We start from the raw sequence: 26,218 nt of genomic DNA, 5'->3' as shown, positions 1-26,218 counted from the left end.
ATGGCTGAATCCATGCAGTGTCATGTCCAAACATTATCAATGTAACATTCCTGACGCCTCGTGACCACAATACTACATATCTTTGTTTTTGACTAATAGGTCACAGTCAACCATGAAACTGTGATCATTTATTCATTTCTGAAAAACCACAACAGAGGGAGCAATGTTCAAAGTGGCGAGGGATGACTGTACATGATAGGGACGCTCCAATCAGGGGTTTATGCTGCCCATTACAATGCCCCCTGCCCATTACAATGCGCAATCGGCCGATATACAGTGCATCCGGAAAGTATTCACAGCGCTTCACTTTTTCTACATTTTGTCATGTTACAGCCTCATTCCAAACTGAATTAAATTCATCTCTTACCTCAAAATTCTACACAAAATACTCCATTATGACAATGTGAAAAAAGTTTTTTTTGACATGTTTTGAATTTATTAAAAATTAAATTATTTAAAAGTATTCACAGCCTTTGCTTAATACTTTGTTGATCCACCTTTGGCAGCAATTACAGCCTCAAGTCTTTTTGAATATGATCCCACAAGTTTAGCACACCTATCTTTAGGCAGTTTTGCCCATTCTTCTTTGCAATAAGTCTCAAGCTCCATCAGGTTGGATGGGAGACGTCTGTGCACAGCCATTTTCAGATCTCTCCAGAGATGTTCGATCGGATTCAAGTCTGGACTCTGGCTGGGCCACTCCAGGACATTCACGGAGTGGTTCTGAAGACAATCTTTTGAGATCTTGGCTGTGTGCTAATGTCTACTGTCTATATGGTCAAGGTACATGACCAGTCTACTGAGGTCAAGAGCGCTCTGGAGCAGGTTTTCATCCAGGATATCTCTATATATTGCTGCATTCATTTTTCCTTGACTTTTTCCTGACTAGTCTGCCAGTTCCTGCTGCTGAAAAACATCCCCACAGCATGATGCTGCCACCACCATGCTTCACTGTAGGGATGGTATTGGCCTGGTGATGAGCAGTGCCTGGTTTCCTCCAAACATGGCGCCTGGCATTCACACCAAAGAGTTCAATCTTTGTCTCATCAGACCAGAGAATTTTGTTTCTCATGGTCTGAGAGTCATTCAGGTGCTTTTTGGCAAATTCCAGACGGGCTGCCATGTTCCTTTTACTAAGGAGTGGCTTTCGTCTGGCCACTCTACCATACAGGCCTGATTGGTGGATTGCTGCAGAGATGGTTGTCCTTCTGGAAGGCTCTCCTCTCTACACAGAGGAACGCTGGAGCTCTGACAGAGTGACCATCGGGGCCTTGGTCACCTCCCTGACTAAGGCCCTTCTTCCCCGATCGCTCAGTTTAGAAGGCCGGCCAGCTCTAGGAAGAGTCCTGGTGGTTCCAAACGTCTTCCATTTACGAATAATGGAGGCCACTGTGCTCATTGGGACCTTCAAAGCAGCAGAAATTTTTCTGTATCCTTCCCCAGATTTGTGCCTCAAGACAATCCTGTCTCGCAGGTCTACAGACAGTTCTTTTGACTTCATGCTTGGTGTTTGTGCTCTGACATGCACAGTCAACTGTGGGACCTTATATAGACAGTTATTATATTTCCAAATCATGTCCAATCAACTGAATTTACTGCAGGTGGACTCCAATTAAGCTGTAGAAAGATCTCAAGGATGATCAGTGGAAAAAAGATGCACCTGAGCTCAATTTTGAGCTTCATGGCAAAGGCTGTGAATACTTATGTAAATGTGATTTTTTTGTTTTCTATTTTTAATAAATAAAAAAAAGTAAAAAAAAAAAAAAACAACCTTTTCACATTGTCATAATGGAGTATTTTGTGTAGAATTTTGAGGTAAGAGATTAATTTAATTCAGTTTGGAATGAGGCTGTAACATGACAAAATGTAGAAAAAGTGAAGCGCTGTGAATACTTTCCATATGCACTGTATATAAAACATGGATTAAATTTTTCAGTTCATCACATATATATATATATATTCAATGTTATATATATAATGTAATATTATATATAGTATTTAGTACTTTTCGACAAAGTATTAGTATATGCATACATATAGGATCAGACCTGACACATTTATAGGTTAAATAAAAGGCAAATAAAGTAAAGAAACAAAAAATTGGTATATATATACATTATATATATACACATTATGTTGTGTTACGTTATATACATTATGTTTTAAAAATTCAATCAGTTCTGGTGGTGCGAGGTTGGCCGGTAGATTTTCGTTTCAATGCAGACCCAGTAGCTCTGAAGTTGGTAACCCATAACAACATGATGTTTCGGAAAGAAAAAAGAAACAAAAAACAATGGCATTATAAAGAAATAAAGCAAAATGGCATTACATGACAAAAAATGGCATAATATTCATTCATTGTACTTTATATATAAAATAAACTTTTTTGTTTCTTTACTTTATTTGCCTTTTATTTAACCTACAAATGTGTCAGACATTTTGCCTGACGTATGTATATACGTATATATATATATGTGTGTGTGTGTGTGTATATATATATACAGTGAAGAAAATAAGTATTTGAACACCCTGCTATTTTGCTATTTCTCCCACTTAGAAATCATGGAGGGGTCTGAAATTTTCATCGTAGGTGCATGTCCACTGTGAGAGAGATAAACTAAAAAGAAAAATCCAGAAATCACAATGCATGATTTTTTAACAATTTATTTGTGTGATACAGCTGCTAATAAGTATTTGAACACCTGTGTATCATCTAGAATTCTGACCCTGAAAGACCTGTTAGTCTGCCCATTAGAAGTCCACCTGCACTCCATGTATCATCCTGAATCAGATGCACCTGTTTGAGGTCGTTAGCTGCATAAAGACACCTGTCCACCCCATACAATCAGTAAGACTTTAACTTGTAACATGGCGAAGACCAAAGAGCTGTCCAAAGACACCAGAGACAAAATTGTACACCTCCACAAGGCTGGAAAGGGCTACGGAGCAATTACCAAGCAGCTTGGTGAAAAAAGGTCCACTGTTGGAGCTATCATTAGAAAATGGAAGAAGCTAAACATGACGGTCAATCTCAATCGGAGTGGAGCCCCATGCAAGATATCACCTCGTGGGGTCTCAATGATTCTAAGAAAGGTGAGGAATCAGCCCAGAACTACACGACAGGACTTGGTCAATGACCTGAAAAGAGCTGGGACCACCGTTTCCAAGGTTACTGTAGGTAATACACTAAGACGTCATGATGTGAAATCATGCATGGCACGAAAGGTTCCCCTGCTTAAACCAGCACATGTCAAGGCCCGTCTTAAGTTTGCATATGACCATTTGGATGATACAGAGGAGTCATGGGAGAAAGTTTTATGGTCAGATGAGACCAAAATAGAACTTTTTGGTCATAATTCCAATAAGCGTGTTTGGAGGAAGAAGAATGAAGAGTACAATCCGAAGAACACCATCCCTACTGTGAAGCATGGGGGTGGTAGCATCATGCTTTGGGGGTGTTTTTCTGCACATGGGACAGGACGAGTGCACTGCATTAAAGAGAGGATGACTGGGGCCGTGTATTGTGAGATTTTGGGGAACAACCTCCTTCCCTCTGTCAGAGCATTGAAGATGGGTCGTGGCTGGGTCTTCCAACACGACAACGACCCGAAGCACACAGCCAGGAAAACCAAGGAGTGGCTCCGTAAGAAGCATATCAAGGTTCTAGCATGGCCCAGCCAGTCTCCAGACCTGAACCCAATCGAAAATCTTTGGAGGGAGCTCAAACTCCATGTTTCTCAGCGACAGCCCAGAAACCTGACTGATCTAGAGAAGATCTGTGTGGAGGAGTGGGCCAAGATCCCTCCTGCAGTGTGTGCAAACCTGGTGAAAAACTACAGGAAACGTTTGACCTCTGTAATAGCAAACAAAGGCTACTGTACCAAATATTAACATTCATTTTCTCAGGTGTTCAAATACTTATTAGCAGCTGTATCACACAAATAAATTGTTAAAAAATCATGCATTGTGATTTCTGGATTTTTCTTTTTAGTTTATCTCTCTCACAGTGGACATGCACCTACGATGAAAATTTCAGACCCCTCCATGATTTCTAAGTGGGAGAAATAGCAAAATAGCAGGGTGTTCAAATACTTATTTTCTTCACTGTATATATATATATATGCACACACATATACACACACACACAGGAAAAAAAACTTCTGCAGTCCATCCATTCATTTGAATACCTGGTCCAACAACTAAAGGGTAACATTTGTTTGGACAGCAGAAATAACGATGACAACAAAAACAGCTTGTAATAGTTTAATTTAAGTGCTGATATCTAGCGACTTCCATGGTTTTCCAGAGCTATTTTTGTTGTCATCTTTTGTTTTACAAAACAAACTTAGCTTTAGTTGTACCAGACATTAAAATGAACCCAATCCAGTGTCTTTCACTGATGAGAAAGACTGGTCATAGAGTCCGATTTCGGGTTATTTGCTGAGCCCTCTGACTAATAATGCCATCATCTGATGCCATCATTAAATTTGCAGCGAGATGGCCAATGGGGAGCAAGTCCACAAGCTGGTAGTGGTGTAAAATAAAATGACCTTGAACACCAGAAAGACAACGGAAGACAATCATCGACTTCAGGATGAAAGAGAAGCCACTGGAGATATGTGGGGAAGGTGGTGCCAACATTCAGGTTTCTGGGCACATATTTCAGAGGAACTTGGCCTTGCGCTGTGGTTAAGAAGGCACAGCAGCAACAGCTCAGACACTGTGACTTCCTAAGGCTTCTCAGGAAGTACAACCCGTCACAACATCTGCTGCTGTCCTTCTACCAGTCCCATGTGTCCTATGTGTCCTGATCTGCGGCATACTGGTTTACTATGGCAGCAGCTCTTCAGCAGACAAAAAGGCTCTGCAGAGGGTGATAAATGTTCATTCATTCATTCATTTTCTTCCGCTCATCCTCACGAGGGTCACGGGGCGTGCTGGAGCCTATCCCAGCTGTCTTCGGGCAAGAGGCGGGGTACACCCTGGACTGGTCGCCAGCCAATCACAGGGCACATATAGACAAACAACCATTCACACTCACATTCATACCTATGGACAATTTGGAGTCGCCAATTATCCTAATTTTCACCTCTCATTGTCTCCAAAAAACCACACGCTATCCTGAAGGACACGTCCCACCCCATTCACCACCTGTTGGACTTTCTTCAGTCAGGGAGACGTTACCAGGCAGCAAAGACACGTATCACCAGACTATTAGTTTTTATCCTCAAGCCATCGCCAAACTCAATGTACTAAAAACATAAAGCTCGTGCAAATACATTAAAGTGGTACAACGCGACAATATATTCATCTAGACGGAGTTGCTTGCACACACACACAACCGTATTAGCATGCTAAATTAATTTAAGCTAAGCTTAATAAAGCTAACTAACGCTACGTAACAAGAGGTTCCTTAACTTTCGCCAGTGTTTATCACCATTTCTACATGTTTAGTTCATCAACTCTTGGTAATCAACTTTTTTATCCCATTTTAAATGATCTTATGACTTATCACTACCCAAGACATTAGGACAGGACACTGGACTGCACACAGAGTTCTCTGTAGGCTGTGATAGTACAAGTGACATGTGATTGGCATAGAAAGGCATTGATCGGCCCAAGTCAATAACATGCTTTTCCATGGAAATCAGATGATAGTAATTGGTGGCCAGTCGATCGGAACATCCCTATAGCCTACAGCCATTTAGACCAAAAGAATGTCTCAGGCTCAATTATGGACTATGACGAGTCCACGCTGTGACAACATGAAAAATTATTTGTCCCGAGAATAAATATTTACAAAGTGTATTGAATGTCTTGAATGTAGGTTGTTTTTAGAAAAACGGCAAGAGAAATCAATATGCCATCGTAATTCAGTTCAAGTTCCATAGTCAAGGCACATAAAGGCATGGTTTGGATGAGTCTGGCATGGAAGAACTTGTGTGTCTTGACGTCAATCCCAGCAGACACCTCTGGTGTCAAGTAGAACATAGATTGTGAGCAAAGTCAGTGGGATCTGACCTCCACCATCCAGGTTTTGTCCGCATAGTTTATTGCAGTGCTCCATGATATATGACTTTTCGATGAAGGCTTCCTTTTTAATAAATAGAATATTGTTGTAGTACGACCATAGAAAACCTGTTTACGACCTGTTTATTATTAGGGCCATCCAAACATGAACCACATAGTCACCTCATGTTATCTAATATAGTAGTCATACTAAGAGAGACTAAGCCATTTAAGACATACGTAAGAGTCATGCTCATGTGTGATGTAATAATCCTAGGGGAGCTGAGTGGCGGGCGGACAGATGTGACATCAGGGGTTCAGAGTTGACTTTTCTATTCTTCACGATTTTTATTAAGGATTATTAAGCCTGTTGTGAAATAATTCAAAGCTACAATAAAACCCTGTTCTTTTCCCGTCGACCAAGTATAGTGTTTGTGTCACCTAACATTACAATGACATTACTGACCCCTAGTGACTAGGGTAGACTACTACATATAATTCACAGGGTCTTTGAATGCATCTTCACTTAATTTAGCCAATGATATGCTTGAAAATGCTCAATTTAGGCACAAAATGTAATATTTGCTTCAATATGCATGTTTGCCAACCAGTCCAGGGTGTACCCTGTCTCTCGCCCGAAGTCAGCTGGGATAGGCTCCCGCATACCCCCACGGCCGATGAGAATAAGCGGCATAGTGGATCTATATTTGTTATTACTAATAGATTGTATTCAACCACAAAACAGCATGACTTTTTCAAAAAAACGTGACACAGTGAAGCAGCGAAATTCGAATTAATGTGGCGAGAGAGGTTTGTACTCCCAATGACAAATTTGCATAAATTGTCCATAATGCATGTGCGTGTAATTTGTAAAGGGGAGAGAGAAGAGAGTGCCAAACAGTGCCAAATCAATTTGTGGCGGTCCAAATGTATTGTTTATTTATTTAGTATTTTGTGGCCATAAATACATGAATGTTTGGAAACACTGAAAGTCATGTCATTTACAGCCTGTACACTATATTACTAAAAATATTTGCTCATCCATTCAAATGATCAGAATCGGGTATCCTAATGACGTGGCCTGGCCACAGGTGTATAAAATCAAGCACTTAGGCATGCAGACTGTTTCTGCAACATTTGTGAAAGAATGGGTCCCTCTTGGGAGCTCAGTCAACAAATCCTGTCGTGAAATTTCCTTTAATATAAGAAAGGAAGAGTTTGAAAACAACAGCAACTCAGCCACGAAGCAGTAGGTCATGTAAACTGATGGAGAGGGGTCAGCGGATGCTGAGGCGTGTAGTGCAAAGAGGTCGCCGACAGAGCTACAGAGCTCCAAACTTCATGTGGCCTTCAGATTAGCCCAAGTACATCCAAGCCATACATCATCAAGGTGATGGAAAGCACCGGATGCAGTGGTGTGAAGCACGTCGCCATTGGATTATAGAGCAGTGGAAACGCGTTCACTGGAGTGATGAATCACGCTTTTCCATCTAGATATCTGATTGCCGAGTCTGGGTTTGGAGGTTGCCAGGAGAACGCTACATTTGGGACTGCATTGTGTGAAATTTGGTGGAAGAGGAATTATGGTGTGGGGTTGTTTTTCAGGAGTTGGGAGTGGCCGCTTAATTCCGATGAAAGGAACTTTGAATGCTTCAGGATACCAAAACATTTTGGACAATCCATGCTCCCAACCAGCGGCCCCTTTCTCTTCCGACATGACTATGCACCAGGGCACAAAGCAAGGTCCATATAGTCCAAGAGTCTGGTGTGGGTGAACTTCAGTGGCCTGACCTGAACCCAATGAACCTTTGGGATGAAATAGAGCGAAGACTTAGAGCCAGACCTTCTCCACCAACATCAGTGTGTGACCTCACCAATGTGCTTTTGGAAGAACAGTCAAAATTTCCTATAACCACACTTCTTATTTTTGTGGACAGCATTCCCAGCAGAGTTGAAGCTGTAATAGCTGCAAAAGTTGGACCGGCATCATACTGAAACCTATGGGTTAGGAATGGGTTGGCGCTTAAGTTCATATGTGAGTCACAGCAAGTGAAGCAAATACCTTTGGTCAGGGGTGCTCATTAAGTCGATCGCAATCTACCGGTCGATCGCGGCGTGACATTAAAAAAATAGCATCCTAGCATCAATGCCGTCACTTGATTGATATACAGGGCAGCCATTCAGATGACAACTGAATGTTGCCCTTTGGGTGACCAATCAAATCAAACAATGTCTCTAAGTGCAGCAGAACTTACGATGTCAGCCTATCATCCATCCCCGTTACTTGATTGACATACACGACAACCAGTCAGATGACAACTGAAGTTTGACCTTTAGGTCACCGCTCATGCGTAAACAACGATGCAAAGTGCTGAGCTAGTCGGCGAATTGCGTCAGATTTTAAGCCCTCGCTAAAGTTTATGGTCACTAAAATGAATGAAGGAGCTGGACCAAGTAAAAAGGCAAAAACATATCACTTCCATACGGAATGGGAGGTGGACTTTTTTTTCACAATGACTTTTTCGAAGTGCGTTTGCCTGGCTAACCTGGCTATCAGCAGCTACTGTCCGGACTATGCATCCCTGGCTGATTCAATTCAGTGCAAGTCATCAAAGTAAACTCCGGTAATTACCAAAAATGTTAATAGTTAATTATGTGTGTTTTGCAATATTGGCTCATTTGGTTATGTAAGGTACATCAACATACATTGTACATACAAATAATCCTCAATACATTTGAAAATAAATAGATGTTTTGCAGTTTTGTAGTGGGTAGATCATTTTGACTCGGTCATTTTAAAAGTAGCTCGCATGCTGAAAAAGTGTGAGCACCCCTGCTTTTGGTCATGTAGTGTACCTACAGAAAATAAAAATATTCTATCTTACAGATGAGATGAAGGCCATGATTGCATAGTGGCCCTGAATGGATACACGGTGTTTAAAGGACCATTTATGTATTTGTTTGGCATGCATTGCTTGGCATGAAAAAGACACAAGCACCATCAAGTGCACTGCAGTTTCTCAAGGCGACACCCCCCCCCTCGCCGCCCCCCACAATCCCCGCCCCCCCACGGCTGGCAGAACCTGACAGAAAAATGAATGCACATATTGTACACACTTAGCCAGAGAGGTGCATTGAATGTGGTGGAGACCTGGTCTGTGTATCTGCACATTCACAGGAGTTAACCAAGTCAGGGTCATGAGCATAATACTCACGTTCTCCAATCCCCAGCTGAATCAGATGACGTTAACTCTTAAGAAGCGATTATGGCAACATTTTCTAGTAAAATATCAATAAAATTGGACTGTATTTTCATTAAAATGTAAACAGGTGAACAACACACTCACAGAGGGCCATTTCATCAAGGAGATCTCCAATCGTGTGTGAGTCGCTGATGTTCCTATAGCAACAAGGGACACTTGTACCTGTGGTAGACCTTTGTGAATACACCCACATGGAATAAAAAAATACACAGCAAGCTTATGTGACAGTGCCTTTAATTGTATAGTCTAACTTTACATGTAAAAAGCCTTTACTTTACGAACATGTGATGTCTTATGTGGTTAGGCGCCTTTGTCGAGAGGGGGGCTCATTAACCTTTCAAAAGCCTGGGTGATAATCATGTGCCTCATTGACTTAATAGGTAAATCCATTGCTTTGATGTTTCGAAAATGAAACATTATGATTGGTGGTACAACACATTTTATCTCCAACAAATTGATATCCTAAAGCAGGGGTCTCAAACATGTGGCCCGCAGGACACTAGTTTGAGGCCCCCACCTTTATATGAAAGTTTAATGTTAGTGCGGCCCGTGCAAGTTTGATATGGATGCTGTATGGTATCATGTACCCAGAAAAAATTATTAAGTTTGATTAATGTTCATGTTAAAGGTTAAATAACTGTTAATAGTTATCCTTCCTATCCGTGTGGAAGTGGTAAGTTTTTGGCTATTTAAGTTTAAAGGAAATAACTTGAAGACTAGCGTTTAGGGTCGCTAGCTCTCTAGTTTGCGAGTTAGCATGTGTCTCAAGACCCTGCAGTTGCGCAATATGTTGTAAATAAAAAGAGTATAAATGTGACTATAGTCGTGTTTTGTCATGTCTACAGGGCTCTAATAATGCTTTGTTCATTTTAATCTGAAAAAAATAATTTGTCTACCCACCAACTATATGTGGTTTCTTAAGTTTTTATTATTTGCCGTTTTATTCTTATTATTATTATATTTATTCATTACTGATTGATTGATTTTCTTTATTCTTGATTTGTTTATTTATTTTTCATCTTATTTTGTGCAGAAAAATAAAAATTAAGATATTTGAAAACAGTGGAATGTTTTATCAGAGCTTTTATTGTAGAAAATCGGAACCAAAGCACTGAAAAAGTTTGTATATTTTTCTGTTTTTTTTTTTGGAAAACCTGATGCGGCCCAGCCTTGCCCAGACCCTAGCTCGGGGGCCCCCAGGTAAATTGCGTTTGAGACCCCTGTCCTAAAGCAATCAGAATAATGCTACAGGTAATATAATAATAATGCTGTTATCCACGTTTATTGGAATTACTGAAAAAAATCCACAATGTGTCTCCTTACGTACACTGTTGTCATCTACAACAACCTTTTAGATGCTTCAGAGATGGCTATTCAACTGCATCACTTTTTTTCCCTCTTGAAAGCAACCACAGTTGCTAATTATCAATATTTTAAAACATGGTACGAGGTGACTTTTTAATTCTAACAGTAATATGTGTCCTTATCAGCACAAATCATCTTCACTATTTTGTTCCAATTCTGAGAGAAGATGTGCTCCAACTGTTGCATTTAAAAGTTCCTTAGTTTCCATGACTACATGAAGGATAAATCTCCATCCTCATGGACGTGAGACCGCCTCTGACCCTTCCCTAATTCGATGCGCCCACCTCCGTGTACATGCTCACCACTTTACATAGGATGCTAGCACTGTAGCTTGCATAGTTATGTGATTGCTGCTAACATTTGTGTCCTACTGTCCACTTCTTAATGTTATGTTGTTGTATGTGATATATGGACTCTATAGCACTTTACACTTGCAACCATTATGGCTACGCAATTTGTCAGTGGATATGCGGGTCATTTATTATTTACGGCACACCTGAAAAGTGCGAAGACCAGTTTGCACACTGTCTGCTTTTCACAACTCACTTGACACCTTGTCAAGTACACAACAATAGTGCACGTAACACGCATTGTTCCTGCATGATAATGTGAAGCAGTTGTGGCATTATTTGGTCCCGCTGTGACCCACGTGACGCCACCCAACAGCAGGGGTCACCCCTACAGCTTATTTAATTTCTCAATTTGCAAGATATTGAACTCCAGAGAAGAAGATCATGCAAAACAGAAAACTAAGCAAATAGTAGGAATGAGGCAATCTTATTCTTACTTTTTGGGCTTTTCCCTTCAGCAAATCAATCTCCTCCATCCAACCCTGTCTTCTGCATCTGTCTCTCTCACACCAACTACCCTCTGTCCTCCTTCACTACATCCATAAACCTCCTCTTTGGTCTTCCTCTACGCCTCCTACCTGGCAACATCCTTCTACCAATATATTCACTATCTCTCCTCTGGACATGTCCCAACCATCTCAGTCTGGCCTCTCTGACTTTATCTCCAAGGCCTCTAACATGTAATGTCCCTCTGATGTACTCCTTCCTGATCCTATCCATCCTGGTCACTCCCAATGAGAATCTCAGCATCCTCATCTCTGCTACCAAATAACATGGCTGGTCTCACCACAGTTTTGTATATCTTTCCTTTCAATAAACTACAAAAACAGTGTGTTGTAGTGGTAGGTTACCGGGACATAATTCACCCCGGAACGATCGATAGGGGAGGGGTTGCCACCCGGAGGGGTGGGCGCAAGGGACGGGGGTTTTCCGCTTCCTGTTGTGGTTGAGAGACGAGGCTTTCATGTCTTTCATGTCTTTACGTAGCAAAGAGTGCAAGTTAATGTTTGCAAGAAAAATAAAGTTTTCTCCCAAATTCAACACTCCGCCTCAGACTCCAGTTCTTCGGCGCTTCAGTGTCCTCTTTTTATAGGGATCTATAAAATCAGTTTTCATTCATTTTCTACCACTTATCCTCACGAGGGGGGTGCTGGAGCCTATCCCAGCTGTCTTCTATTGAGAGACGGGGTACACCCTGGACTGGTCGCCAGCCAATCACAGGCTAAAATCAGTTTTGTTACTAGATGTTTGTTGTTATATTATTACAGTGTACCCTGCCTCTCGCCAGAAGACAGCTGGGATAGGCTCCAGCACCCCCGCGACTCTCGTGAGGACAAGCGGTAGAAAATGAATGAATGAATTATTACAGTGTGTGCTTGTTGCTTTAGTGAATAATATTCAGAAAGAAAGTTGAACCCAAGCATTCGATGACACATTCAACAAGATGAGCACTGATGAGCACCACTTATCACAATCACATTAGGGGTCCACCACCAATCGCAGTGCACAACGTGTCCTGATACATTGCGATTGTATTGTCATGTGGCATGGCCAGCTGCTCCCCCTCACGCCGCCGCATCTCCGTGACCACCTGTCCCATAACTCTGTTGCCTCCCTCGCAACGTGTCAGCACTGCTTCTATTCTCGGCGGCCGCTATCGCGTCTTGTTTAGCCAGCGTGTTGACACAAAAGTACGGCTTGAGGTGATGAATTATTCTGAGTTTCCTGTTGAATGTTTACTTCCTGTTTCCAACTTTGCCTCATCCGTGTCTTCTTAGCTTAACAGCTCCTTGCCTTGTGTCATGCTGTTTTTTTGTTTTTTTTCCTGTTAGTTTCTGTTAGTTGTCATCATCATGAAGTTGTAAAGAATTTTTACGTATTACTTATGTCCTGCTTAGTGGAAACATGACTTCTGGCTGTATTTTGTTTAAAAAGTCCAAATTAGTGAGGTGGCACAGAACCAGGGAAGTTTAATACGACCAAACTCATGCATTTGAAGCAGCATTTATACGGCAAACTCTTATGGGATGACAAAATAATTCGCTATAACCAGAAAAAATGACCACCCCGTAGTGGTGGAGAGGTAAGTTGGGTTTAAACGCTTACTAAAAAGATGGTTTGATGATAACCTAAGTAAAACTAAAATTCATGCTGTTTGGTAACAGCAGAAAGGACACGCACCAGCAAATACAAATAGACGATTTGGACATTGAAAGGGAGAATGAAAATAAATTTCTGGGGATCACAATAGATGAAAATATGAGCTGGAAACTTCATATTACAAATATACAACATAAGGTGGCCAGAAATATTTCAGTATTGAACAAAGCAAAATTTGTTCTCAATCAGAAATCACTCTTTATTGCTCTCTGGTTCTACCATATATTACTTATTGTGTGGAAATATGGGGTAATAACTATAAAAGTAATCTTCACTCGCTAAATGTACTGCAAAAAAGGTCAGTAAGGATAATTCATAATGCCGCCTACAGAGAACATACTAACTCCTTATTTCTAAAATCACAAATACTTAAACTTGCTGATATAGTTCATCTTCAAACAGCTAAAATAATGCATATGGCTAAAAATAACCAATTACCTAAAAATGTCATCCAATACTTCTCTACAAGGGAGGAGAAATATGATCTCAGGGAAGAACTACATTTGAAACACTTCTATGCTAGGACTACGTTAAAAAGCCATAGCATTTCAGTATGTGGAATCAAACTATGGAATGGATTGAGTAAGACCCTCAAACAATGCACAACGATGAGCCAATTCAAGAAACAATACAAGCAGTTGATGTTTGCTAAAGACAAGGATGAAGAGTCTTGAACCAGTCATGATGTGCTATACATATCACTATATTGACACTTACTATGGTACCCATTATGTCATTGGATGGTCATATCACCTCGGACTTTGGTACGTGACAAAATATATATATATATTAGGAAAGCAGGAAGTGAACAAATGTAACAGTTACTGATTGTAAAAGTACCAGATGGAGGGGTAGGATTTAATAAGCTTTGCTTCTTCCTACTCCTTTTGGACATGTGGAACTGTGAACTGATTATGTGATGCACTCAATTGTAATCATGTTCAAATGAAATAAAACCATTACCATTACCATTACTTGATGCCTAGCTGCTGCTACATTGTAGATATACAGTGAGATGAAAAAGTTTGGACACCCACAGTAATTTTCAAGATTTTCCTTTATAAATCACTGATTTTTCAAAAAGCTCCCATTTTTAAGGACAAAAACCTCCATATGCATGCGGATGAGAGGCCAAAAAGCACAGAATGATGTGTTAAAATATCCATAGTCCTTCGGACAAAGACTCATTGACCTCCAAATGAAACCAACTTGGGTTCTGCAGCAGGACAATCATCCAAAACACACCAGCAAGTCCACCCCTGAATCGCTGAAAAAAACAAAATGAATGAACAAAAGTCCTGACCTGAATCCTATTGAGATGCTGTGGCATGACCTTAAAAAGGTGCTTCATGCTGGAAAACCCTCCAATGTGACTGAATTGCAACAATTCTGCAAAGCTCTGTTAGAGACTCATTGTCCATTTTTCTCTCACCTACTGTTGCTGTTGATTGTTCTGAGTAATATCACTTGAGCTGGCGATATTTAATAATATTATAATGTAAAATAATCTAAACGATTCCAAACGTTACACAATCACTTGTCAAGTGAACGTATTCCTTGAAAACAAGAGCGACAGATGGCAGATTTAAAGTGAATCCCCATATCTCCCAAGATCACAGCAGGCCTGACTTATTCATGATTCACCGTGTGGGATTTATTTCCAGTGTGTTTGGTCTTTCAGCCACACAGGCATGTGTCTTTGCAAGATGAATGCGGTGTTGTCTTCACAGCTGCACGGGCGCAACTTTAGGCTGAGTGGAGGGTCCAATTTAAAGCTCCTCCATTTAGCACGCCTGCACAGCTCTGCAGTAAACAGTTTTAAGTGTACATGCACTGCAGGCCGGATCCACGCAATAACAAATAGTCACAAGACTTACATGTTAATTGAAACCACATATCACTAGTCCTTTAAGAACCTTGCAGCTCTGTATAGTCACTTTTATTAATGATTTGCAGGCTGGCCCTTTATTGATTCATTTTTTTAACATCCTCAATTTCTGTATATTACACCCATCTGTCAAAATAAGCTTAAACACTATTTAAATTGGGAAATCAGTTGTGCCCTGACAACATTCAGTGTGTGCTTTGCTTAACCTGACAAAACCCCTGGAGCTCGGTGCTACAATGTGCGCATGTTAAAGTGCACAGCCACAGGCGGCAGTAAAGTGGCGCAACAGGTGTCAAGCGCTGCTGCGATACCCACCATAGGTAGTCAGGACGTCTTTTAATTAAATTAAATTGAAGCTAATCCACAATGAAATGCAGAGTGTCAGAATCAATCAAGGTATTTGTCTATGTATAAATGGAATAAGCATTTTAGGAGGCAGCACAGATACTTCTGGGTTCATCTCAGCTTGGGCCTCTGGAGTTTGCAAATTTTCCCCATGCGTCCTCGGGTTTTCTGCAGGTACTGCGGTTTTCTTTATTTGACAGAAGAAAAGCTTGTCAACCCATTGGAAATCACAGGAGTACATTACTCAATAAAATTGTGACTCGCATTGTCATCACACAGCAACTTAACACTCAAAAAGGTAGCTCATAAATTATTGAGTACATTACTCAATAAAATAGTGACTCGTATTGTCATCACACAGCAACTTAACACTCAAAAAGGTAGCTCATAAATTATTGAGTACATTACTCAATAAAATAGTGACTCGCATTGTCATCACACAGCAACTTAACACTCAAAAAGGTAGCTCATAAATTTACAAGAATAAATACCAGTTAAAATAAACATTTCTATTTTCATTTCTTCCCATAATGCGTTTCTAAACATTCGGAGTATTTCAAAACTGATTTAATTATCTCCATTAGTAATGCCTAATGTTGCACGGTCGAGTGGTTAGCGCGCAGACCTCACAGTGAGGAGACCCGAGTTCAATCTCACCCTCAGCCATCTCTGTGTGGAGTTTGGATGTTCTTCCCGTGCATGCGTGGGTTTTCTCCGGGTACTCCGGTTTCCTCCCACATTCCAAAAACATGCTAGGTTAATTGGTGACTCCAAATTGTCCATAGGTATGAATGTGAGTGTGAATGGTTGTTTGTCTATATGTGCCCTGTGATTGGCTGGCGACCAGTCCAGGGTGTACCCCGCCTCTTGCCTGAAAACAGCTGGGATAGGCTTCACCCCCCGCGACCCTTGTGAGGATAAGCGGTAGAAAATGAATGAATGGATGAGTAATGCCTAATGTAGGGAGCTTCTGTTTCCGGCCCCACAACTGCAGAGGAGTCGGACTTGGTACGAGCCAGGAACCAGGTACTGGTGATGTGGAGCCATATAACTAAGGAGCATTCTCATTTCATTTCCCACTCTGAAAACAGTTATCAAAAAATTCTGTTTAAAGTCACTCAGAATGCTGTGAAAGGCTAAAACAACAAAATGGCGTTTTGATCTGTATTGAAGTTTCCGTGTAGAACCTAAATGGGGGACCTATTATACATATATATACATACATACATATATACAGTGAAGAAAATAAGTATTTGAACACCCTGCTATTTTGCTATTTCTCCCACTTAGAAATCATGGAGGGGTCTGAAATTTTCATCGTAGGTGCATGTCCACTGTGAGAGAGATAAACTAAAAAGAAAAATCCAGAAATCACAATGCATGATTTTTTTAACAATTTATTTGTGTGATACAGCTGCAAATAAGTATTTGAACACCTGAGAAAATGAATGTTAATATTTGGTACAGTAGCCTTTGTTTGCTATTACAGAGGTCAAACGTTTCCTGTAGTTTTTCACCAGGTTTGCACACACTGCAGGAGGGATCTTGGCCCACTCCTCCACACAGATCTTCTCTAGATCAGTCAGGTTTCTGGGCTGTCGCTGAGAAACACGGAGTTTGAGCTCCCTCCAAAGATTTTCGATTGGGTTCAGGTCTGGAGACTGGCTGGGCCATGCTAGAACCTTGATATGCTTCTTACGGAGCCACTCCTTGGTTTTCCTGGCTGTGTGCTTCGGGTCGTTGTCGTGTTGGAAGACCCAGCCACGACCCATCTTCAATGCTCTGACAGAGGGAAGGAGGTTGTTCCCCAAAATCTCACAATACACGGCCCCAGTCATCCTCTCTTTAATGCAGTGCACTCGTCCTGTCCCATGTGCAGAAAAACACCCCCAAAGCATGATGCTACCACCCCCATGCTTCACAGTAGGGATGGTGTTCTTCGGATTGTACTCTTCATTCTTCTTCCTCCAAACACGCTTATTGGAATTATGACCAAAAAGTTCTATTTTGGTCTCATCTGACCATAAAACTTTCTCCCATGACTCCTCTGTATCATCCAAATGGTCATATGCAAACTTAAGACGGGCCTTGACATGTGCTGGTTTAAGCAGGGGAACCTTTCGTGCCATGCATGATTTCACATCATGACGTCTTAGTGTATTACCTACAGTAACCTTGGAAACGGTGGTCCCAGCTCTTTTCAGGTCATTGACCAAGTCCTGTCGTGTAGTTCTGGGCTGATTCCTCACCTTTCTTAGAATCATTGAGACCCCACGAGGTGATATCTTGCATGGGGCTCCACTCCGATTGAGATTGACCGTCATGTTTAGCTTCTTCCATTTTCTAATGATAGCTCCAACAGTGGACCTTTTTTCACCAAGCTGCTTGGTAATTGCTCCGTAGCCCTTTCCAGCCTTGTGGAGGTGTACAATTTTGTCTCTGGTGTCTTTGGACAGCTCTTTGGTCTTCGCCATGTTACAAGTTAAAGTCTTACTGATTGTATGGGGTGGACAGGTGTCTTTATGCAGCTAACGACCTCAAACAGGTGCATCTGATTCAGGATGATACATGGAGTGCAGGTGGACTTCTAATGGGCAGACTAACAGGTCTTTCAGGGTCAGAATTCTAGATGATACACAGGTGTTCAAATACTTATTTGCAGCTGTATCACACAAATAAATTGTTAAAAAATCATGCATTGTGATTTCTGGATTTTTCTTTTTAGTTTATCTCTCTCACAGTGGACATGCACCTACGATGAAAATTTCAGACCCCTCCATGATTTCTAAGTGGGAGAAATAGCAAAATAGCAGGGTGTTCAAATACTTATTTTCTTCACTGTACATATATATATATACACACATATATATATACATACATACATATATATACACATATATATATACATACATATATACATATATACATACACATATATATACATATATACATACACATATATATACACATATATATATACATACATATATACATACACATATATATACATATACATACATATATACATACACATATATATATATACATATATACATATATACATATATACATATACATATATACATATATACATATACATATATACATATATATATATACATATATACATATATATATATACATATATACATATATATATATACATATATACATATATACATACATATACATATATACATATATATATATACATACTATATACATATATATATATATATATATATATACATATATATATATGGACCTTTTTATTGAGTTGTGGACTCCTATAGCAGCTACACACAATAATCTGAGCAGAAAGCTGTTGCTGGAGCCTATCCCAGCTGTATTTCGGCGAGAGGTGGGGTACACCCTGGACTGGTCGCCAGCCAATCACAGGGCATGACAATCTTTATTTTCTACAAAAATAAATAACAATAATAAGAATGTACGCAAACCGAGGCTAAATAATCGATGTTGACCGAAAAACACGCTAACTGAGGTTTCACTGGTTGGTGTTGCACTTTAACTCACATTCAAGTGTACTTGTTAAAATGCTTTGCATGTGTGACAGTGACTTTTGATTCAGTCACATGACTTACTAGTGACTTTCACTGCTTTAAATTTAGTCATCCACTCGCTGCTATTATTAGGAAAGGCTTGACCCTTTGTGTTTGCCAGGACATATACAGTATGTATTGACGTCACCTCTTGCTTCATACTTTTAGGTTTACCACCACAACTTTGTGTGCAGCCTCATTTACATAAGCCCTTCATCATCGCTCACCTTAATGTAATAGTTGATGTGTGTGCGTGAGTGTGAAAAATGGCCTCTGGCAGCAGAATGTGGATTGAGGTTGGAGCTATGCTATTTATCCATTTTGTATTTTATCTACATTGTAGCAGACAGTACTGCTCATACCTTACCAATAAATACTCAGCATACAATGTGCTTTCAAGGGGGGTCAGTGTACAATGTAGTAGTTCAAAACTTGTCCTTGCTTTAAATGAAATACAGTCTTACCAATAAATACTCAGCATACAATGTGCTTTCAAGGGGGGTCAGTGTACAATGTAGTTGTTCAAAACTTGTCCTTGCTTTAAATGAAATACAGTCTTGCAAGATCATCTCTGCTCTTTTCTCGCTAACATCACCTGCTTGCTAACAGATCGCCGTGCATCAAAAATCAGAGGATCAAATAACCCCAAAAACACAATTAAAATTAATGGTTTCAGAGCGTGGAGACAAATTGTACTGTATTAATTACTGGTTGTAAATTGTGACCTGCTGCCCCCGGTCTAATTCAGGGATTCGAGTGATGCAAACGTTGCAGGGCAGGGCAACCGATAAATTATTACAGAGAAAAGTGGATGTGACTGACATGATGTAATGGTTACGAACTGCTTTAATGTTATTGGCAGCTGGAGGTGCTGAGGTGCAACACTGGCTCCGTTTACATGGAACATTTTTTTTTTTTTTTTCATCATGCTGGAGCAGATCCTGCACGCAGCGGGACTCACTAACGAAAGCTTTCAAAGGAGTCTTTAACTAATGTCTGCTTAATTACAGGGGAAGCTGCACAAGGTTTGAAAATTGTGCAAGATGATAGCAAACAACAAATGCAAGTAAATAATGCTGACTTAAGCAGAATGAGTCATCCAATGTTATTGACGACCACTCCTTGTCACCCTAATGTATCATCCTTTGACATCTGGCCTATCATCAGTGTGTCTCGCTCCATCTGCTTTATGTGTGTGTGGAACAAGCTATGGCAGGGGTCTCAAACATGCGGCCCGCAGGACACTAGTTTGAGGCCCCCGCCTTGATATGAAAGTTTAATGTTAGTGCGGCCCGCGCAAGTTTGATATGGATGTTGTATGGTATCATGTACCCAGAAAAAATTATTACGTTTGATTAATGTTCATGATAAAGGTTAAATAACGGTTAATAGTTATCCTCCCTATCCGTGTGGAAGTGGTAAGTTTTTGGCTATTTAAGTTTAAAGGAAATAACTTGAAGGCTACCCTTTAGGTCGCTAGCTCTCTAGTTTGCGAGTTAGCATGTGTCTCAAGACCCTGCAGTTGCGCAATATGTTGTAAATAAAGAGTATAAATGTGACTATAGTCGTGTTTTGTCATGTCTACAGGGCTCTAATAATGCTTTAATTTTAATCTGAAAAAAATAATTTGTCTACCCACCAACTACAGTGCATTCGGAAAGTATTCAAAGCGCTTCACTTTTTCTACATTTTGTCATGTTACAGCCTCATTCCAAATTGTATTAATTTAATCTCTTACCTCAAAATTCTACACAAAATACTCCATTATGACAATGTGAAAAAGTTTTTTTTTGACTTTTTTTTAATTTATTAAAAATAGAAAACAAAAAAATCACATTTACATAAGTATTCAGAGCCTTTGCCATGAAGCTCAAAATTGAGCTCAGGTGCATCTTTTTTCCACTGATCATCCTTGAGATCTTTCTACAGCTTAATTGGAGTCCACCTGCAGTAAATTCAGTTGATTGGACATGATTTGGAAATATAATAACTGTCTATATAAGGTCCCACAGTTGACTGTGCATGTCAGAGCACAAACACCAAGCATGAAGTCAAAAGAACTGTCTGTAGACCTGCGAGACAGGATTGTCTTGAGGCAAAAATCTGGGGAAGGATACAGAAACATTTCTGCTGCTTTGAAGGTCCCAATGAGCACAGTGGCCTCCATTATTCGTAAATGGAAGACGTTTGGAACCACCAGGACTCTTCCTAGAGCTGGCCGGCCTTCTAAACTGAGCGATCGGGGAAGAAGGGCCTTAGTCAGGGAGGTGACCAAGGCCCCGATGGTCACTCTGTCAGAGCTCCAGCGTTCCTCTGTGTAGAGAGGAGAGCCTTCCAGAAGGACAACCATCTCTGCAGCAATCCACCAATCAGGCCTGTATGGTAGAGTGGCCAGACGAAAGCCACTCCTTAGTAAAAGGAACATGGCAGCCCGTCTGGAATTTGCCAAAAAGCACCTGAATGACTCTGAGACCATGAGAAACAAAATTCTCTGGTCTGATGAGACAAAGATTGAACTCTTTGGTGTGAATGCCAGGCGCCATGTTTGGAGGAAACCAGGCACTGCTCATCACCAGGCCAATACCATCCCTACAGTGAAGCATGGTGGTGGCAGCATCATGCTGTGGGGATGTTTTTCAGCAGCAGGAACTGGCAGACTAGTCAGGATAGAAGGAAAAATGAATGCAGCAATATATAGAGATATCCTGGATGAAAACCTGCTCCAGAGCGCTCTTGACCTCAGTAGACTGGTCATGTACCTTGACCATATAGACAGTAGACATTAGCACACAGCCAAGATCTCAAAAGATTGTCTTCAGAACCACTCCGTGAATGTCCTGGAGTGGCCCAGCCAGAGTCCAGACTTGAATCCGATCGAACATCTCTGGAGAGATCTGAAAATGGCTGTGCACAGACGTCTCCCATCCAACCTGATGGAGCTTGAGACTTATTGCAAAGAAGAATGGGCAAAACTGCCTAAAGATAGGTGTGCTAAACCTGTGGGATCATATTCAAAAAGACTTGAGGCTGTAATTGCTGCCAAAGGTGGATCAACAAAGTATTAAGCAAAGGCTGTGAATACTTATGTAAATGTGATGTTTTTGTTTTCTATTTTTAATAAATTCAAAACATGTCAAAAAAACCTTTTTTCACATTGTCATAATGGAGTATTTTGTGTAGAATTTTGAGGTAAGAGATGAATTTAATTCAGTTTGGAATGAGGCTGTAACATGACAAAATGTAGAAAAAGTGAAGCGTTGTGAATACTTTCCGGATGCACTGTATATGTGGTTTCTTAAGTTTTTATTATTTGCTGTTTTATTGTTATTATATTTATTCATTACTGATTGATTGATTTTCTTTATTCTTGATTTGTTTATTTATTTTCATCCTATTTTGTGTAGAAAAATAAAAAGTAAGATATTTGAGAACAGTAGAATGTTTTATCAGAGCTTTTGTTGTAGAAAATCGAAACCAAAGCAAAGTTTATTCATTTTTCTGTTTTAAAAAAAAATTCCTTTTTTTTTTTTTTTTTTTGAAAACCTGATGTGGCTCAGTCTCGCCCAGACCCTAGCTCCAGTGGCCCCCAAGTAAATTGAGTTTGAGACCCCTGCTTTACAGTCTACTCGCATTGGGCCAGGCAGTGCAGTGACCAGCCTGACCCAGCAGATGGAGCTGCAACTCCAGGGCTGGATGGAAAAAGGCTTTTCAGGTAATAATGATTTTTCAATGTCACATGGTGTAGAATTGTTTGTGCTCTACTGTGTGCACTGTACTATTAAGTGGAGACGTACAGTAAGTCTAATTGTAAATAAGTCGCTGACAGCTCAATAGGTCTCATGACACTCAAGACATATCCTGTGGCTTTCAGCTGGTCTGACCACCTCCTCTTGAGTCAAGCTTCGAGTCCTTAAAGTAGCGCCATGGCACATATAAACATGGATCTCTGGAAAAAACCACTTAAGGCTTTAAAACAGGACCATCAAGCAAGATTAGGATCAATAGACTTCAGGAGAGACTGCTTGGTTTCCAAAGTATGGATGAGTTCAATTTCTAACTGCTGCAAATGTAAAGACAATAAAAAAAAAGGTCTGCAGTAAATGGCCTCACAAACAGCAAGATAGAGTTGAAAGGTCTATGAACCGCTATAGCAACACACTTATTTATAGGTGCCCCGATTCAATGAGGTGGAAGGTCACGTCCTGCTGTAAACTTTAAAGTGCCGGCTAAAACCTTTACGATGATGATGTGCTCAATAAAAGACTTGAAGGGAAACATCTGGCGTTGACTTTCAGGTGGTGGTGAAATGCATCATCATTTGGGGACTTTTGACTTATCATGGCTACAAGAAAATGAAGCATGTAAGAAAAGAAGAAGAAAAGGCCGACACATGCACACTGAGCTTCTGTTAGTTGGAGGTTTGCTTTAAGAGGTTTAAAAAAGTTAATAAGTTTTTTTTTTCTGGGAGAAGAGGCTCTTTTGGTTGTAAATTTTGCCGACCCCTGTCATAGACAATTCCTGCAGGCTTATTTGGTGTGTATTTTTTTTCATCACTTCATGGTTTTGAGGTCTTTGATATCTGACAATAAGTCCCAATCGAGTTTCTCTTCACCTCATTTTGTCACCACTTCCTCTGCATCGATACCTGTTCATTCAGCCTGAAGTGTTGGTTGCATGTAACAAAATGTGAATGCATTTACAATTAACTGTTGTTTACGTCCATAATTATTTTATAACCGATTCCCTTACAAACTTCACCTGTACTGTCCAGTATCCAGATATTCATTTCACAGTCAGACTGGTTGAATTTTCGTCGAATTGAATTGAATCAAATGACTTGATTTAAAGTTACAGAATCGTATTTTTCTAACTGAACAGATGTCGTCCTTAAATCGTGTTGGCGACAACAAATTGTTAACAGAATGAATCGTTACACCCCTATTGTTGATCAGCATAGAGGAAAAAGTGTGATGATAACCACAGAACCAGAAATACTGTGATGGTTATTTTAGTTTTAACTGGGATTGGGCAGCCAAAAGTGGTTATCAAAATGAAACATTACACCCCTACCGTTGGACGGCATGGAAGAAAAGTGTAGTGATAACCACAGAACCAGAAATGGAACATACTGTGATGGTTCTTTTAGTTTTAACTGGGATTGGGCTACCAAAAATGGTTATCAAAATGAATCATTACACCCCTACTATTGAACGGCAAAGACAAAAAGTGTGATGATAACCACAGAACCAGAAATTGAACATACTGTGATGATTATTTTAGTTTTAACTGAGGTTGGGCAACCAAAAATGGTTATCAAAATGAATCATTATACCCCTACTGTTGAACAGCCTAGAGGGAAAAGTGTGGTGATAACCACAGAACCGGAAATGGAACATATTGTGATGGTTCTTTTAGTTTGAACTGTTTGATTGTAATGTAACTTCATATAAGATATCTATAGTTAAGATGTGTTTAATGGTGGCCAACCATGCAGTTAATATTACTCAACGCAAGCGAGTGCGTTCTTAAGCGAGGAGGGTCCAGGTAGAAAGCACAAACAATCCAAATGATGAGATGCACTCAATTTCATTTGAACCCCAGGTACCCCCCCCCTCCTACTGATGTGCACAATACATTTATTAATCCCAACCCCTGAACCCAAAACAGGGGGACGCCCAAAGAGGGCAGCAGCTCCCCCTGGCTGCTGTTGCCGTCAATCTCCAAAACATTATTTAACACTGGGAGACTGGAAGAGGAGCATCCCTGACAACGCGGATAAACAAGTCAAACACGAGTGCGTGTAACATGCACAGGAAAGCTGTGACTTACCTCCTCCACGGTGAGGGGCATGCAGATGCGGTACTCCTTCATCAACATAATCTTTATACACAAAATGCTGCTTGTTATAAAAGCACAGTTCAGCCTCACAGCAGAGAATCTTCACGTGAGTGGACGGAAAGCATTAATTTAGTGGAATGTCACCCATGATGTGGACTAAATCCTTTACAGCATCGACTACACCTGCTCACAAAGATGCTGCTGCAAAGTTCACAGATGGCACCTTCAATTAAGTCTCTCAGCACTTTCCTCCGTGGGTAACGTTCGCTCAGGTGGGAAGTTTCACGAAAGAGCCGAAAAGAAAGGAACAGTCGTCGAACTGAGCTTCGCCTCCTTTGCTCCCAAACACCGTGTTAAAGAACTCCTGAGCCTCTGTGAGTTGTGTCCACTCAGCTCCGTGCAGGGATGAAACAATGAAAGCGCAATCAAGCGTCAGTTTGTGACGATGAACAACCGGAAACGCTAAGGTGGGACCATCGCAATAAAGGCTCAACGGCGAAATAAATCGTCGAATTACACCTGGAGTTGCGGTTATCCGATGCGTATGAACATTAAACACACATACAAGTAATTACATAATCTGTCTTAATGTATGTTAATGTGTATAGGGTACTGGAGTTTCGCTCTAATATTCATAATGTTTTTACTTTGCAATCCGTGGCAGGAAGTCTTAATAGTGGTTTCTATTTGGTGGATGACTGCAGACAAGGCTTTATGACCTCAGTGATTTAGGTCACGAAAACAGAATTGTAAGTACTGCCAAGGACAAAAAAAATAATCAGACACGTGATTGAAAGAGAAACGAATTTCAACAAAATGTAGCTTTGATGTTACATCATTGAATATACAATATATCCAATTGCAGGAGAGAGCTAGTCCCTCATCGTGATAGTTAGCCACAATTGAGATTAGCATTATAAGTCCAGAAATAAGGCCTTCAAAGGGGAACTGCATTTTAATGGGGAATTTTGCCCATAATTCACAATCCTTATGTGAAACATGAATACATTTATTTCCCTTTTGTGTGCATTATAACACGAGAAAATAAGTTTTGAGCTAGCTTACAATGCAGTCATCGTGATACACCTATTTCGACTATGAAACCCTTGATTTACATACTGTGATCATGCATTAACACATACACTGATGATAGCATATAATAGTTGCAGTATTGCAGTATTTTGATGATTTAAAACACCATAAAATTTTTATTAAGGAGCATTGATACACATACTTATGCTAGTTCCTTCAATAAAAACAGCACTGACTACTGCACTACACTACACTACCAATTTCCACTTTCATTGGGATGGCTGTGTCTTCCAGCACAAGACGTGCACATGTGCTACGTTTTCCCCTTTAATTACATAATTCATTCATTAAAGTAAGAAATTAAATCTTCACCAAAAATGCAAAGCTCATATATACTTACATAAATGT

The 26,218-nt window shown here is 40.3% G+C and overlaps 1 protein-coding gene across 1 annotated transcript in view; it reads right to left on the bottom strand.

Annotated features, from left to right (window-relative positions):
* Window positions 1–25,176, bottom strand: part of pitpnc1a (phosphatidylinositol transfer protein cytoplasmic 1a) — a 60,943-nt gene extending 35,767 nt beyond the window's left edge. Inside the window, exon 1 of the mRNA XM_058048801.2 lies at window positions 24,770–25,176. Within this exon, the coding sequence (XP_057904784.2) occupies window positions 24,770–24,817 (48 nt within the window). The 5' untranslated portion in view covers window positions 24,818–25,176. The remainder of the gene's footprint in view (window positions 1–24,769) is intronic.
* Window positions 25,177–26,218: the final 1,042 nt, after the last annotated feature.

Source organism: Doryrhamphus excisus, linkage group LG16 (assembly GCF_037039965.1).
Source record: "Doryrhamphus excisus strain RoL-2023G ecotype Guam linkage group LG16, RoL_Dexc_Guam_v1.1, whole genome shotgun sequence".
NCBI classification, from domain to species: domain Eukaryota; kingdom Metazoa; phylum Chordata; class Actinopteri; order Syngnathiformes; family Syngnathidae; genus Doryrhamphus; species Doryrhamphus excisus.
This window is presented reverse-complemented; position numbering and strand designations above follow the sequence as displayed.